The sequence below is a fragment of the Centruroides vittatus genome, unplaced genomic scaffold (genome assembly GCF_030686945.1).
Source record: "Centruroides vittatus isolate TY-2023 unplaced genomic scaffold, ASM3068694v2 scaffold_2520, whole genome shotgun sequence".
NCBI classification, from domain to species: domain Eukaryota; kingdom Metazoa; phylum Arthropoda; class Arachnida; order Scorpiones; family Buthidae; genus Centruroides; species Centruroides vittatus.
The window spans coordinates 2,556,294-2,574,650 of NW_027122689.1; the positions used below are offsets into that span (position 1 = coordinate 2,556,294).

The 18,357-nt window shown below is 31.6% G+C and overlaps 1 protein-coding gene across 1 annotated transcript in view; it reads right to left on the reverse strand.

Moving 5' to 3' along the window:
- The window catches only part of Mtpbeta (mitochondrial trifunctional protein beta subunit), a 47,019-nt gene extending 29,218 nt beyond the window's left edge, over positions 1-17,801 (reverse strand). The window contains exons 1-5 of the mRNA XM_067285330.1: positions 17,647-17,801; positions 10,769-10,819; positions 9,108-9,240; positions 6,733-6,764; positions 810-877 (exon numbers count right to left, since the gene is read on the reverse strand). Of these exons, the coding sequence (XP_067141431.1) occupies positions 810-877; positions 6,733-6,764; positions 9,108-9,240; positions 10,769-10,819; positions 17,647-17,704 (342 nt within the window). The 5' untranslated portion in view covers positions 17,705-17,801. The remainder of the gene's footprint in view (positions 1-809; positions 878-6,732; positions 6,765-9,107; positions 9,241-10,768; positions 10,820-17,646) is intronic.
- Positions 17,802-18,357: the final 556 nt, after the last annotated feature.

An 18,357-nucleotide genomic window follows, 5' to 3' on the forward strand; every position in this document is an offset into this window, starting at 1 on the left:
AGCAGATGCTGACTTGTTGCCAAATGTGTTAAGAAACTTTAAACTTGAGTTAATGGCACACACATGAACAGTGTTCCTCCCTGATCCATTTAGTTATTACACTTTAATGAAATGTTAATTGACCAAAATACCCTGTACTATTTTCATTTAGATTAATTATTATAGATATTATCATTTGATTTTTATTTCATATTAAGAAAAGACAACAAACACTTCTCTTTCATTTTTTTACTAATAAAAAATCATATTTTATACTAGAGGTCTCCAACCTATGGCCCCAAAGCATATTTAGCCAGCCCACATAACTTCTTTTCACTGACATGATTTATCATGAACATTTGAATTAGTTCAAAGCATGTAAAGTTCTGAATAGCCAGCTAGAATTAATAGACTTCATTTCAAACAAAGTCTGTTAATTCTAGTTTCTGCTGTTTAAAGAAGAAAGTTACAGACCTTGCCCCCAGACTTGTCTTTTACAGCTCAAATGAGAAAGGCTGGAGATCCCTGTTTTAGACTATTCCATACCATTAGATTTGTGTGTTTTGATAAAAATAAAAATTTTAGATCTTTAGAAGTAAGCACAGAATGATTATGGAGAACTTAACACACAGTTCATTGGTTATGTAGACTTTAATGCAAAAAGGAATCTTATATAAATTCTTTTTTTTATATATATAATAAAGTCTACATAACTAATGAACTGTGTTCCTGTATGATAAGTTTTCCATAATAATTCTCTTCCTACTTCTAAAGATCTAAATAGAGAAAAGAAGCAATCTATTACTAAAAATTTTAGAATTAATATATACTTCTCTAGCAATGTTGCTGGTTTTGGATTCTTGAACAACAGTTCCAGCAATAATATAATCTATAGCATCTAAAAATATAAATTTTGTGATTTTAGAAATATTTTAAAATCTATTTATTAAAATAATGTGTCAGAGAAGTTATCAATTTGCTAAAATAGTAAAAAAAACATAAGAACTTTCATTCATCAAAAAAGGGAAAATAAAAATTAGCACACAGATGAACAAAAAACATTTTTAAAAAAACTTAGTAGTATAAACATTCAAAAATTGAAGTTCTTCAAAAGAAACAAAAACTAAAGTATCAAATTTATCATACATAACATTTACACTAAATGTCCTTTCCAAATTTCTTAAAGAATTCCAGACAGATAGATCAATGGCTCCATTCTTATTTAATGAATTTACCAGTATTGTATAAAAAAAAGCTAAGGAAAAAAGTTGTGAAAGGAAAGTCTTAAAGAAAAAAACTGATTAAAATTGATGCAATGGAAAAGGGAAACCTTTTCCTAGTTAGAGATGTTAAAGCAATTTGAAACTAAGAAGGCTTTTTTGCAATGCAAACATGTTAGTGAAAAAAAGACATTGCAATTCTGCCAGGATCAGAAAATACCTTAAACACTTTGTGGCAAAGGTAATGGAAGAGTCACCACTTAAGTATCCTCTTTAAAAAGCTGTTTAAATCCCTGTGACATTTCTTCAAGAAATTCATCAAACTAATTGGATTCTGAATTGCATGTTCTTGTTGATAACATTGTCACAGTAGTAAGAGCAGATCAAGTAACTGGGCAATTCAAAGATTTTGTAATGTAAACGATGTATCAAACAAGATTAAGAATTGATCAAAAGATATTATTCAAGAAATATCCGAGAGCTATTTGGATACATTTTAGCCAAGACTTCTAGGACAAAATCCTCATCAGAACAAAATTTTTTGTTCAGCTCATGTTATCATCAAATGGTAACTCCAACTTAGAAAAAGGATTTTCAATAAACAAAGAACTGTCCATCAATAATCAGAAAAAGTCACCCTTAATTGTTTAAAGACATGTTTGCAATGCTGTTACCAACTTGGATGGTTTGAAGGAAATTAGTATCACTAAACTGAGAATCCACAATGTGATGAATGCAAGTGCACATTACAAAGATGATTTAGAGAAAGAGCAGAAGGCAACTAAACTGAAAAACAAGCAAAGAATTACACAAAAGATAAAGGAGCTTAAGGAAAAGAAACAAAAGATTATGGAGGATACACAGAAAGAACTATCACTTGTTGAAGAAAGGGTTAACCTAAAAGCTGAAGTCATGATGAAAAAATAAATTTATCATGATTTTAGCGTGTGAATGTCCTAATTAGTGAGTTCCACTATCAGCTACTATATACATTCAGTATTTTTTTATTTTTTAATTTATGATTTAAGTGACATATATCATGCAAAAAATACACACACTTATAGGGACTACCAATGGAAAATATATACATTTTACAGGATATTTAAAAAAATCCTGGAATATGCAGATAATGTAAGGTTGGAATTCAGTGAACACCCCGTTAAAAGTACTTATTTTTCTCAAAAGTAGGCAAAAGTTTTTAAGTGCTTGATTTTCTATTGCTGACTCAAAGACAATCAAAAATATGTATTTCTTTATTAAAATCATTCTCTGTTGACCAATCAGAAACCAGATAGCAGAACACCTTACACGACTTCAGTGGTTTAGAAACAAGGTAATTTATTAACGAGCCATTCATTTGAATTAATCTAAAAGAAAAACTGCTAGAATCCATTCCTTTTGTAAATGATTCATAAGTTGCAAGCAGAAATATTCTAATCTAGAATTTTTGATTTTAATTTTTAATAAATTTAATGAAAAATTCATGTTTATAAAAATAATTAAATTCATCTTTCCAAACACATACTAAACAAAATTTTGAAATATCAAAAAACTTTGTCAAGTGAGTTAAAATTATAAAAATTTTCATTAAATTGGCTAAAGCAATAATTTAATAACCATTTTAAACTAAAACCCTTTAAGATTATAAACTCATGGTCTAAATATGGCAGTGCTTGTCTTGAATACTCTGCATATTTATTTTATATTTAGACACTCTAGGCTACGGATGGGCAACCCGCGGCTCTCGGGCCGCGTGCGGCCCGTGTGGCATAAATATATCAATTTCCCAGCTAAAGAAAGTATTCAACAAAAATTATTTACATTATTTTCTAATTATTTTAAAACAAACATTATTTTCTACAACTTATGTTTGTGAATAGTTTTTCACAATGAATTTAGTAAAAATTAAAACAAGAAGCCAGCTAATAGACACATCAAAACAAATTTAAAACTAGCAGTGACTAATATTTAACCAAATATTTCCAATATACAGTGGAACCTCACTTATCGAGCATTTCACATAACAAGCAAAACAAATTGTAAAAATTTGCCTCCCTTAACGAACAATATTTTGCATAATGAGTGATAAGGAGAGGAGGAAGTCCCGAATTGGGTGCATGTGGCATGCTCCATCAGTCTGTGTTTAGCACTCATTCCGCTAGTATCTTAGTGTCACTTGTGATCACATATTTTTCCAAACTTGTGTTCACACATATTGCTTATAAACATCGACAACCATAGCCTGTTATATAATAAACACGCCAAACGATATGCCAAATTCTTGGCTCATTAAATTTAATGACAGATTCCAAATTAAATTTTAGAAATGTCTGAATAAAAAATTTAACTATTTATAATTATTAAATTTAATACGAGATGGAAACATAACTGCCTACCTCTAGTCAAATTAATTAATTTCTAATATTTAATTATAGCATTTACATAACCCAAGAATTTGACATATTATTTGGAGTGTTTATCAAACACATTAGCTGCAATTTTTTCATTTCTGGAATGAGAATTCATGCGAATTCTCATTCCAGGATGGTTCATTCCGCACTAGAAGAAAAAATGATGATGATGATGATTCACGCTCCTTAAAAGTGTGTATTGTACAATTTTTTTTAAATAAATGTTATACATAAAACATTTTTTTTACATTAATTTCTATGGAAAAAATTGTTTCGCTTAACAAGTGTTTCGCATTACAAGTAAGACTCTGGAACAAATTATGCTCGTTAAGCGAGGTTCCAGTGTATTATGTTTAGACCAGTGCCAAAAGCTATATTAAGTACACCTATGCTAATTTATAATTATATATGAATAAAGAATTGTAATTTACTGACATTTTCCCCCTCTTTTCTCTTGTGTGCAGCCTGCGTCAGTTCAAAAGTTTTGAAATGTGGCCCTTACATAGAAAAAGGTTGCCCATCCCTGCTCTAATCAACAGTTTCCACATCCAGTTGAATAAAAAGTTCATTTCTACTGTTATTTGTGTCTAATCTATATATAGAATCGAGACGAGTTGATAATAATAATAATCAGCACAGAACCCAAACGGTTAGGAGTTGAAAGTTGAAATTTGGTACACAGTTAGGGTACGTCACAAGAACACACACTAAAAAGGGATTTTTCGAAGTTCCTCCCCATGGGGAGAGGGACAGGATTAAGGCTTAACATTTCCATCAACAATGGAAGTGTTACATAACAATGGAATTGTTAAGAGAAAGCGACAGGCAAGATGCAGATGCAGTTTTTTCATTTTTGCGGGAAATTGAACATATTTTTAGACCCATCTAAAAATCCTCTAATTAGTCTGGAAACAGGGGAACCCAACTCTTGCATTCTGTGAAAACGGGTAAGGTTGACTATAATGTAATCTTTGCTATCGTTACTTTTGCCCAAGCAATGCCAGGCCTACCTGCTAGTTATTTAATAAAACTTGTATTATCAATGGAACCTCATTGGTTTGGAGCAGTTTTGGTGGTATACTCACAATCTATTGGGAAAAACATTATAAAAATGTCTGCAGTCATGTTGTAGATTCCTTGTTGTGATTCTGCAATTACAAATTTGGATAAATAACTGTTAGTAATTATTTACTGTTAGTGTGAAATTAGTTGGCTTTAGTATTCTGGTTATTATTTCTTGAATTACCTAGATAATTCAAGATCATGGATGGTGTATGTGGACAAACAAAGTATCAGGCAGTGTAACAAATTGAATTTTCCTGGGTAACAAGAGTTGCATATGATGTACTGTATCTCTTACTAGATGTTCTATGTGTAATAAGAACTTCAGTGTTTCAAGCACGGGAAGGCAGGCATTGGTCAGTTATTGAAGAGAGAAGGTGCACATTAGAGCAGCAAAGGCCAAGGTTTCAACCATACTTATTCCATCCATCATCTTCAAAATTCAGTGACAACCCTACAACAAAACAGAGCTAATATCTTCTGTTGTCATATCACCAGAAACAATCTGCATGTAATAATTCCAAGATTTATAAGCAAAGCATCAAGGAAAAATTTCTTCTTTGTGATAAAGTAACATCACAAATTATTTGGAGTTCATAAACTGTTTTAAATCATGATTTGATAAGAAACTGTAAGGACGTAACCATATTTAGTAAAATGTTTCCACATAGCAAAAATCACAAGCAAAATGCAGTTACATTAAACAAAAATTTCCCATCTTATTGTTTATGGTACTACTCCATTCTTCCTTCAGAATAAGATAAAATATTGAAATCAAGTCCTGCTTTTGTCACAGGATTTGATGAGAATATAAAATTGCATAGATATAGAAAATGGATATTTCATTGCGATGTTGGGATGTAAAGAAGAATCAAATATCAACAAGTAACAGTACTTTTGCCTTCTGTTTTTAAGACAATCTAAGGCAGAGAATTTTTTTAAATCTTTAAAGAATAAATGCTGAAAAAGCTCTTGCATATATAAATATAATAAATGGGCCAAATGTCAATTAAAAATGTAGAGAATTTGAAAAAGAAATTTTCTTGGAATAAGGATGAAAGAAAACTTCTCAATTTGGGATCCTGTGGCTAAACACACTCCATAATGTATTTTAAAACAGGCATTAATGGCACTAGGTGGAATATAATAGAATTTCTCCACAGGCTATATAATCTGAGGAAGGACAGCCTATCTAGAATAAAAAAGACAGTTCACAAAAATCATAGGTTGTGATCAATTTCCTGCCAACTTCAAGTTATCTGCTGGCTTTGCAATTCAGCAGTTGAATTGTAAAGCCAGCAGATAACTTGAATTTGGAAAAGCTTTATCAATTTACCTCATGTTGCTACCTCGTAAAGACTATGGAAGGGATTATAGCAGAGTGAATGTGTACAAGTTTAAGAATTGTAGCACAGGGAATAGAGGTTAAGTTAGAAGAAATTTTGGCAGTAGTTTCAAATGGACAGACTAGTTGGAGATTTTGAGACGATGTAAAAAATAAAATGTACCTGTTGTGTACAGTACTCATTTTCACTTAACTTTTGCGGTATAAGAAATATGTTAGGAGGGAAAAATTTGCCAGTACAAAAATATTGGAAGACGACATGTCCAATCTGTCTCTTACAGATTTTCCATATCCTATGTTGTATTTAGTTGTAATTATAATTCTGCATGCATCTTAATCAGATTTAGTTGGGTAAATGAAAAGTCCCAGATTTAAAAAATTCCTGAATATTTCCCACATATTGAAGAGCATTTTAACGATCCCACATTTCCTGTATTTGAAGGAATATGGCCACCCTGTTTAACTACCACAAAAAATAAGCATTTTTAAGGATTTTCAAGGATTTTAACACCTATGGAAACCTTAAAAAAATTCCATTTTATATAAAAATAAATAAATTATTAAACCATATTGTTTTATATTCATACATTAAATTCAATGTCTATTAATTTAAAACTAAATCAGCAATACAAAACAGAATATTAAAAAATTTTCATTTAAATTGATTTAGTTAATAGACTTTTATTAACAATAATATTAAAAAAATGAACGTTACCTTTGGAAATTCCTGTTCTTCTTAACAAACTCCTAATTAAAAAGAAAGTCAAAATGTAATTGAAGTTACAGAATAAACAAAATAAATATTTAATACATAAAATTGAGAAATTGATATTAAATTTGAACTATTTTTGGAAATCTCCATCATCTCTCTGGCTAATTTTTTAAAACTGATACTAATCAAAAACAAGGCTATATGAGAAACTTGCTTAATGTACTTAGTCTGAGACAAAGTAACACTTCCATGTAAACATTATTGGTTGTTTATATGGAATCATTTTTGCATTAAAGAGAAGAAAATCAACAGATATTAAAATTTATCTCCAATAACCCACAGCTGGTATGTGCTAACTAATCCAGAACTGTCATTATAAAAAGAAAAAAAATGTTCTAAGATGTTAATTGAGCTCTTTGAAAATTAGAAGTAACTGCAAAAGAAAGGCAATACACTTTCTTATATTTTAGTTTCCATTTATGAAAAGGCAAAGAAATAACATAATAATAATAATAATTTTTTGGTAATTATTATTATGTAATATTAAAATAATAAATTAACCTCAAAAAAGGAGGTGAAACTATATCCCATGCACTCCTACATTTGCCACTGGTATAAGATAAAATTTTTCCCTCCTAAAAATTTCTCAAAACCAGTGTGTCTTACACACCAAAGGTTGAAATTTCCAAAGTGCACGAATGGATCAAAGTCTCATGAAAGATAAAAATCTCTGGTTTTATTGCAAAGTCAAAGAAGAATATCGTTACTAATGGTACTGATGATTTACTGTTTCAAAAAAGCAACAACTCTGACTCAAATATAAAAGAAAATTTATCCAGCTCTGAAGATGGCAATAAAGATTAAAACTCATTGTAATCCTACATTTTTCATTGACACAACTGTTTTACACAAAAATTTTCTAAATTTGTTTTCAATGTATAAGACACAATAATTATTTTCAACAATGTATAATTTTTCAAAATACATTTTTCCTACTAAAATGCTGCTAAAAAATACCATTGCATCTTATACACCAGCAAATATGATACATTCAATTTCAAATAAAAAACACATTTTGACAATTTACTAAAAATCATTAAATGTGCAAGATCATATGAGAATATTGGAGCAATTTGATCTAATTAGTCAACATTCTGAATATTAATCCTGAATCCGTTCTGGATTAATTTATGCTTTCCTGCAATAATTTTCAAAATATTTATAATGAATAAACATCCATTATCCAACATTTCGATGATTTTAATTTTAAACAAGTTTTAATTTATTCTACATTTGATACACTATTGTAAGTTTGTCTATAGAACAAGTTTATTCTATACGTTATAGAAACAACCATAGATTTTTTCAAAATAGCCTTTCATGTGACAGGGATGTTTCAACTATATTTTTGAAAATTAAGTTAAGAAATAAATCACGAAGACCAATAAACCTTCTAAAAATTACATAACTGTCTTTGAGTATTAATAAACTTGAATTAATTTAAAACCTACAAAAATAATAAAAATTAACACCAAAATTCAGCAAGAAGTTACTTTAGTAAGCAAATCAAACATTTTCAACTGTTTTAAATGGTACTTATCAGGCTTAGTTGAGTACATTTGAAAGATGAATACAGTTGGAATATAAAGATTTTAAAAAAAGAAACAACAATTTTATTGGGCATAACATTATGCCTAATAGATGATGAATCCAATCAAAATGAATTATAATCCATGCTTTTATGAGTATGGAGGAGCATCCAATTAATCTACTACAAAAAGGACTTCAAGATGATTAGATGGTTTTGATGTCCTGGTAAAATTCATGTTATTTGAGTAATACAAAATTTCCATAAGAAAAGGTTCCACCACTGCCTTACAATGGAGAATAATGTTCAGACATCCTAAATGAAGCTACCATCTTACATCCAACTTATGACTTTACCCACTCAAACATTTCTAAAAACTGGTCATTTACAATGCAGCCAGATCAAAGACCATTAATTGCATTGCAATTAAGACAGACATGGACTTTGGTGTTAAAATGTTTCTCTGAATTGCATTGAGTTATACAAATTATTTATTTGTATATATACTACTTGCAAGGACTTTGAATGAAATTCTTTGTCTTCAGACAAAGAATAAACAGAGGATTATATATGTTTTTTGATAAAAACAATCTAAAAACAACTGTTCTTTTCCCATTTGTTCTTCATCCTGAAGAATATCAATTTATATTTTCATGAAAAATACTTACAAATGTAATTTTATTTTTGTGCTGTTTTAAATTAATTAAAGTCTAAAAATCATTTTGTCGGTAAGTATGTTCAATATATATTTAGTATTTTTAGAATATTGTATATTAAGTTTGTTACTTACGAAAATGCATTTCTTTGTAAATCATATGACATCAAATCATTGTAAAGTGTTCCAGATACTAAAAACGGAGTGCGAACTGCTTCGACAAGTACAACATTTTTAAGGCCTGGTTTTGAGAGTGTTTTCTTCTTTTCTATATATACAGATTAAAAATTTTAATATGTAATATAATCTATATACAGTGTATCCACTTAAATATCTATAAAGTGGCAAAAGATATCTTTCCAACATTGCATGAGTGTGCTGTGAACATATTTAAAACTACAGTAACACAAAAGTATTACTGTAGTTTTAAATATGTTTACAGCAGTAATACAAAGATATAGACAGTTAAACATGGCATTATGGATGACATGCAGAATTCCTAACGTCGTTCGACTTGTTCTTAAATTCAGTAGCAGTGCTGCTCTGCAGTGACAAATTTAACAAGTATAATGACATCAGGAATACTATATGTGAAAGTGATGCAATCACTACAAAGTTCTTTTAACAATGCACTGCAATTCTAAAATGGCAGATTTTGGTGCTGCTGTTGGAATGTTTCACATATTATTTCATTTGAAACATTTTAAAAGTAATTCATTTTTGTGATGCAATGCCTTGTTCAAAAGGTATAAAGTTAATAATTTAAATTTAGTGTTTGTAGTTTCTTCCTTCAACAAAATAGATAATAAAACATTTTAAATATACAAGTTTTGTCAAATCCGATTTCATTTTACTAATGAGTATTTTAAAAGAAAAATTAATATAAACAGAATACTGATTCATGGTAATTAAAACTAACTTTACTATCACATCATATAAGAATTTGACTTTTCCAGCATAAAAGCAGCCATCTTTGTTGCAGGAGAAAAGCAACTGAAACGAGCACTGCAGATTTAACCTCAAACCAGTTGACACTGCTGCAAGGATTGCTGTTTGCAGCATTTCAAGAAAACAAGTTTAGCAATGCTCTCAATAGCTGTGCTTAGTTTAACAACAACTTGATTGTTTCACAGGCCTCTCATATGCATATCTCCAGTTTGCCAACATCATGTGGTACTACTGGGCATGCATCATACATAAATGCTTTCAGATGACCCCAGAGGATTCAAGTCTGGAGAATGTGATGGCCATGGAACAGGATATTATCCTATCAAGCAGTTGGCAAACTTACGTGTCTGTCCAGGAGTGAGCTGGTTTGTTGTCATACTGTTATTAAACCATTCATTCACCATTGTGTTTAGAATGTTCAGGTATTTGTCACTATTAAGGATGATGTCAATGAATATGAGACCGAGAAGTTTCTTACCACAAATTCCATACCAGACATTTTGGGTCAAATGCACTTGGCATGTATGTTGTATGAACTGAAGAGCACAATCTGCCCAATGATATATATTGTGGCAGTTATACACCCCATTCCAGGAAAACAATGCCTCATCACTCCATAAAATCTGCAAATTACTGTGTGGCATTCTCAGCATGTTGTGCTGATTACAAATAGCAGCAGAATGAATGCACATCCTATCCAGTATATTTGTGTCCACTGCAGTGCACAACCTAACCCAACCAAACAAATGCTGAAAAGATCTCTCTTGCTCTTGGATAAATGTTTAAATTGATATTCTGTGTATTTTAAATAACCAAATTAACTGTTTGTCACATTTTTTATAACATACCTTCTACTTTAGTATTTGAGATTGGACTAGTGGATAAGCTGCATGCTATATCTAAAAAGATTTAATAGAAAAAAAAATTAAAAATTAAGATACTAAAATGGTAATAAAAACACAACAAAATTAATTATTAATACCATATAAATCAATTATTAAGAACTATATAGTATATACTATAATTATAAATTCATATAATTATTCAATTATTTGTAACAGACTCATACATGTATTTTCTAAATTTTATCAGGATCTCAAACTCTCAATTATGAATCTGATCATCTATATTAGCAAGAATTTTAAAACCAATGATAACATACAAATTCAGCTTATGTAAGCTAAAAAATGACCATTTAAATTCAATTTTATTAAAAATAAAAATAAATGATGCATAGGCCTATATTTAATTTTTAAGAAGTTGAATTTTGACAACATTCATTTTGGCAAATAAATCATGACTAAGTAATAAAATTTATATATATATTTTTTTAATGTTAACATGATTTTGTAAAAAATATAAATATATGTGATATGTGTTTTAATTAAAGATTAACATAACTTTTTCACGCAATTATTTACTAATCCAAACTCTTGCTGTAAGTAATCATCAATTTAAATATTTCTAGAAGCAAAGACTTGCTCGGGGTCAGGATGATGTACTAGCAAGTGCCCCACAGGCTAAGCAAAGGTTGTGGGTTCAAGTCTGCTCCAGGCTAGTTCTTTTCTTCCATAATGTACTAAATTATTTAATAAATTATTGTAATTATTAATTTAGATAAGAGATAAGAGTGCCTAACATCTACATCTAGTACCAAATTACTTAGTTTCTAATTATTATTGAATAATAATAGGCCAATTAATAATGCGAGAGTCTGGATTAGTATCAAGACTTTGGGCTTTGAGATGTTGATATACATAATTATTTAAACATCATTTTAAAATTACCTTCAACTAGCTGTTACTCGTGACTTCGCCCATGCGGACTTTGCAAGCAAATACCATTTATATTCAGTATTTCAACAACAATAGTAATTGTTATATAACACCTATTGCTGAGAATCAAACAAACTGTTTTCAATTTGATCAATTTTCTGGAACGTTTACGATTGTTCTATAATCGAACCAATACGCAATAACAAATTCAAATTTAAAACGGTTTGAATATTTGGTTAAAAAATCAAAATATATAAAAATTTTTATAACGTCTGAAATGTTATCAATTTAATACACCTAAGTACTCAATGAAGAATAAATGTAGTTGAAAACCAAAAATTGCATCTAAAATAGTACAGTAGAAGCCATTTTTCAGGTTAAGCCTTAATGCTCTCCCTCTCCCCCCATGGGGGAATTTTGAAAAATCCCTTCTTAGTGCGCACTTTCATGACATACCCTAACTGTGTACCAAATTTCACCTCTTTAGGTTCAGCGGTTTGCTCTTGGCAATAATGAATAAATCACTCAGTCAATCAGGACAAGTAATTTTATATACAGGGTGCATGAAAAGTTCTGTCAATTTTATTTTTGTGCGTTTTTGGCATTTGTCATTGCATTTTTTTGTTATTTTTTATTTGTTTGGATTGTACATGCAATTTTGATCAAGAAAGTGCTCTAATCATTTTTTTTAGTTTTAATTGTGCTAACGTGCTAACGTCATGTCTCGCGAAAATAAACGTATCATCATTGTCGAGTTGCACAAGTTGGGAATGAAGACAGCCAACATTGTTAGCGCGACTGGTTTCCAACAGAGGACCGTCTACAGGATCGTGAAACGTTTCAAGGAGACTGGAGGGACTGAGGACCGTCCTCTGAGCAATTGTCCAACCACCGCGATCACTCCAGAGAACATCAACAAGGTGCAATGCCGGATTCGTCACATCCGGAGGTGTCCATGCACAAAACGGCCAAGGAGCTCCAAATCAGCGAGGAGCAAGTCCGTAATATTGTCAAGAGGAAGCGGGGATTTCGCAGCTACAAGATCGCCCGAGTCCACTTCTTAAATGAAGCGATAAAGGCGAAGAGGCTCGAGAAAGCTCGCCGAATGTGTCGGCTGGTCGGCGCTGGTCGCTTGAACAAGGTGCTCTTCACTGACAAGATTTTTCCCTCGAGCCGCTTCAAAACCACCAAAACCATCGACAGATGCTCAAGAAGGTCAACAGAAGACTGCTGCTGCAAAAACCATTGGTCATAGCCATTTTCCGGCCTCAATCATGGTGTGGGCCAGCATCTGCGCCACTGGAAAGATGCTGCTGGTCTTCATCGAGCAAAACGTCAAGATCAACACCGCCATCTACCAGCAACGGGTCCTACGCAACGTACTGGAGCCGTGGGCATCGCAGCACTTCGGCCCAGAAGGATTCACGCTTCAGCAAGACTGGGCACCGGCGCATTCAGCCCAATCAACAATTACCATCAGTGAAGAGCTGTTTCCAGGCTTTTGGGCAAAGACATTTGGCCGCCGAACTTGGCAGATCTTAACCCGCCGAACTACTCGGTGTGGTCGATCCTGGTGCAAAAAATCTTGGAAACACGATACGACACCGTGGACCAGCTGAAAGCAGTGTTGACGTGTATCTGGGACAAAATTTCGATGGAAGAATGCGCGACCATCATTAAAACTTTTCTCAAGCGACTACGTAAATGCATTGAAGCCCAAGGAGGCAATTATAAGTATTCGTTGTAAATATTTTTTACTTATTGTTATTGTTATTCGTTAAATAAAACTTATTGTTTGTTTAGTTTTGTAAATTATTTATTTGTACAGTATTCTTATACTGTTGAAGTATTTCAAAAAATTGACAGAACTTTTCACGCACCCTGTATTTAGATATGTTCTGAATCTTAATACAAATACCAAAATAGTACAAATAATAGAAACTTAGATAACAATAAACTTTAAAATCATATAAATTTAATTTAAAGTTTTTCAATTTGCTAAAATTGCTTCTGTAAAATCAAAGGTATATATTTACTTTATTATTAAGACAACAGGAAAAAAGTTCTATTGGGATTGACATTAAAATCATTATGACATCATCAGTTCTAAATAATAATAAGATCCTTTTGAAAATCAGGGAATATATATTTAATTAAAAACAATAATTACATAAATTTTAACATAAAAATTAATTCAAAAAAGTCATCACTAGTTAATCCATAACAAAGCTCTGAATTGAAAGTTAAAAGTAATCATCCCAAAGTTCTTTTACATTTGTATTAGTAAATTTTTATGTATTATTTTTGTTTAGTGACTTCTTTGCCTTTCTCTCTGCATGATTTGATTTGATAATCATCATTAAATTACTCGCCAGTGTTAAATACAAAGTGTAAAGTCCACTACGGTAATCTGTATTATCTCCATGTCACAAATATGATAATTCTATTGACTAACAAACTAAAAAGTCATTATATACATAAGAATAAAACAACACTTTTGCAGCTAATTAGTTTAATTTTGCAAATCAGCAGCACAAAATCAAATATATATGCAAAAGAAAAACATTAGATCTTTCTAAAACAAATATCTTCAATAGCAAGAACTTTTAATTTGTTATTACATATTTTAGTGATGACACACAAAATTCATAAATCTAAAAGAAAGAACAAACTCCAGTTAATAAAATTATTCACAAATTTATTACAATATATGAATATATTATAATTACATAATAAATGTATATTATATAAAGAATAGATGTTTATATCTAATATATGTTTATAATATAAAGAAAGAATAGCAAACTCTCAAGATTTAATGGACTAATAGGGAAAAAGTGTGTGTCCACTATTACATTCAATTTAATGGATTTCAAAAATACATAATTTTTTAAACTCTTTCTAACCTGTGGGCACTAAAAGGACCTTTTTTTTTTAGCAAGCCCATTACAGGTCAACCAAGCTCACAATGGTGCAGCCAGGTGGCGAGGGATAAGGCCCGACACATCCGGACCACCCTAAAAAACTCCTGGAGTTTTTTGACCCATCCAGATTTGATCCCGGGTTTCCCAGAGTGGTAAGCTCCCACCATAACTGCTCAGCCATCCAGCTGTCACATTAAGTCATTTATATTCTACACATTTAGGATTGGGTTATAAACTCTGTACCGTAACCATATCCATTAGTGTTTACAACACTGATATCTACAGCAAGTAGTTACAAAACAACATAAGATTATATCTGTAACAAATCAAACTTTTTGACAAGACTATGTCTTGTTTATAAAATCTTATGTCCTGCTGTCTTATCAGCTTAGAGGTATGAAGGAATACATGTCAGGAGTTGAAATTTGGCACAGAGTATTAGGTGCCCAAAGCTTGCATGCAAAAAAAAAACCACACTCGTAGGTAGTCAGAGGACCAAGAATCAAAACACAATAAAATACAAAATGACAACACACACTACAAACAGGCAGTAGTGCGAGATTTGTGCATGCGTTGCTCTCTGGTAAGTTGGAAATACGAATATTGCGAAACTGAATTTTGACAAACACGTGCATTGGGAAGTTCAAAAAGCAAATGTTGCTAAATCGAATTTTGACAAACGAATCTGTGAAAAAAAACCCATTTACCTGTCCCACGTTATTCCCCACATATTTATGGTTGCCATGTGCTAACCTTGACCAATTGACCGGAGATATCTCGTTTCATCATTGGAACTTTTTGAAACTAGATGGTGCATCGTTATAATTTTATATTAAAACTAACTTCCGAAATAGAATTATTTTTTCTTTTTACATTTATTTATTTATATATATAAATATATATATATATATATATTTCTTTTGTACAAAATAAAAAAATAATTGCAAATGATACAATAGCCACCATTATTTTTTTCAAAAATGGGAAATTTTCGCATTGACAAAAATTCAATCTGGGGCATCATGCAACAGAGAAATTTCAACATTGGATAGGTTAATTTCAATGAAAGTGCATCATGGAAGACCTTGTGGTCGTGGTTGTGGCTGGCAAAGTTTGAATGATTGCGCTCAAAATCAGCGATACCAATGATGATAGGAGAACGAAAACGAGACCCGCCGCGAGCGTCGAAGTGATCCTGCTTACTAGTGAGTCTCCGAGACATAGTCTTGTCCCAAATACAGCCTTGACATTTTACTTGTTTCTGGCATACGAACAGTCTGCCATGTACACGCACACTTTTGATGTAAATATGAGAACAGCACCTTTATTTTAATTTGATAAAGTTATGGAATGGTGTTTGGATAACAAAAAAAAGTTAAATTATTACAGATTATTCAAAAGAAACTTAAAAGAACATTTTTGATTTATCTCTCTAATTTTCTTATTGGTTTTTTTTCGTTTTGTATTAAACACTTTGAAAAGGGCATACAGATATGATAAGAGTTCATATCCACACTATATGGATACAGCTACAGATCTGGTTACAGTATAGATTTTATAACAATCCTTTAACCTTTTAGCAAGCTGTATTTGTAAATTAAAAAAATAAGGTTCTAAAATTTTTCTTTAGGCTAGAAATTCTTGTCCATTAGAATAAGAACTTACCATAATTTTAAAATGATCCACAGATGATTTTTTAAAATCACTTTTATTTACCATAAATAAGAGGGTTCACCACTAGCCAGCTCAAAACATTGTCCAGAATTTTTCCAGTCACAATAAACCTCAATTACCATATTTGTTATCCGAAGCACGAGAATACGAGCGAAAACATTTTAAAATTTAAAAACTCTCAAGAAAGATTTCAAACCCAGAGAACAAAGCAGTTGGACCAAAGCAAAAGGTCTCCAGCTAAAAAACTCGGCCTTAATATTAACGAACGGACAGACGTAATTAGACGTAATTCGACACGCCGAATCAACCGGCATAAAACAAGGAGGAAACAGAAGAGGAAAAGTGTTTAATTTAACATTTTCAAGTATTTCGTCAGATAAGATGCAGATGCAAACTCCAGTCTACGGCAAAGGCTCGACGGTCTCATTCACCGGCGTAATCGTACCCTTCGTCGTAATACGACGCAAAAGATTTGTTATTCGAGCGATTTCAAACGAATAAAAACGGTAAAAACGACACTCTCTCTACGTATACGTAATACAATTTTATCGAAGGATTATCACACAATCGAAATCGTTACCACCTTACACACCACCTAAAATGAATTTTGGCCCCCCAGCGGGATCATTAATACCGGGACCGAAATGCATTTTAGGATGCCCTTCGAAAAAATTATACACCACATATTTGTAGAAAGTATATTGTAACATATAAAAAAAGGGATTAAAGTCTAATAGAGCAAAAACAATATTCCATAATTCTTCTAGTAATTTAATAAGGTTAATGTTACCCTAGGTATCGAAGATGGCGGCTCATCTCCGATCCCAGCAATCAGAAGACAGGGAACAGTGGGGACACATGTTCTAACCTAACCTAACCTATTCTAATAAATTCCCATAATTATTAGAATAGGTTAGGTTAGGTTAGGTTAGAACGTGCGTCCCCACTGTTTTCTTTCTTCTGATTGCTGGGATCGGAGACGAGCCGCCAGCTTCGATACCTACGGTAACATTAACCTTTAATAAATCAAAAGGAAAGAGAGAAATTAGGTTGAAAATACATAAAAAAGAAAATTGCATAACGCATTTTGATTGGTCAATGCACTTAAATAAGACAATCTAATAAACGGAGATTCCTGGCATAATTCACTCCATTTTAGATTATCGACAACAGATAACTTCATTCACAACCGTTAATTAACGTTAAAGCCTGTATATTAATCCTAATTAACTGTTGGTGCAGTTGGCCTCCACCTAACCTATTTATTTTGCTTTCATTGAACTTTATTCTCTTTAAGTTGTCCCCCGTCTTAAGTCGATAACTTATTTATTTTAATATTCGCCTAGTACTTACTGTATCTCGTCGAATTACACGCAATAACAGGAATGCTCTTTCTCATTAAAGTAATCATTTTGTAATCGAAGCGAAGAAAAACGCTTCGAACGTAAATCTAAGTCGAATAAAAATTCTAATCTCTAACTTCGGGCCGACGATACTTCACAAAATCACGTGACTTTTTTTTCTTAGTTTAACGCCAGAGGGCTACCGGTATGAATGGGAATTTTACGGAATTTTGTTGTTATTGTTTTTCGCTAAATGTGTTTTGAAATTGTAAATGTAATATTTAATTTACTTTTTTAAATTAAAATAATAATGTAAATTTTATAGGCTGTTTTTTTCCTCTTTTTTCTGTAATTTGGTTTGATAAATAATAAAAAGGAAGTACAGATTTTCTCCTTCGCAACAAAAATCGAACCTGGACTCTTGTCGAATTCATAGTCACGGTTCGGTTAGCATTTATTAGAAGGTCCGACCGAGTTTGTATGGCGAGAAGTTTCTGATTTATTGAGGATCCATTCTGTGTTCGTGAAGAATGTCGTCTTTGCGGAAAGAAGCAAATTGACTTTTGCTCTGGTCCACAAAATCCTCGAACGAGCTCCCGAAACTCGCCGAATCGACATTCTTCTAAAGAAAAACAGAAACATTTCCAAGAAGGAAAAATAAACTCGAAATGAAGTAACTACACGTTTTGATATCGCCACTTCATTTCGAACGAATGTCTTT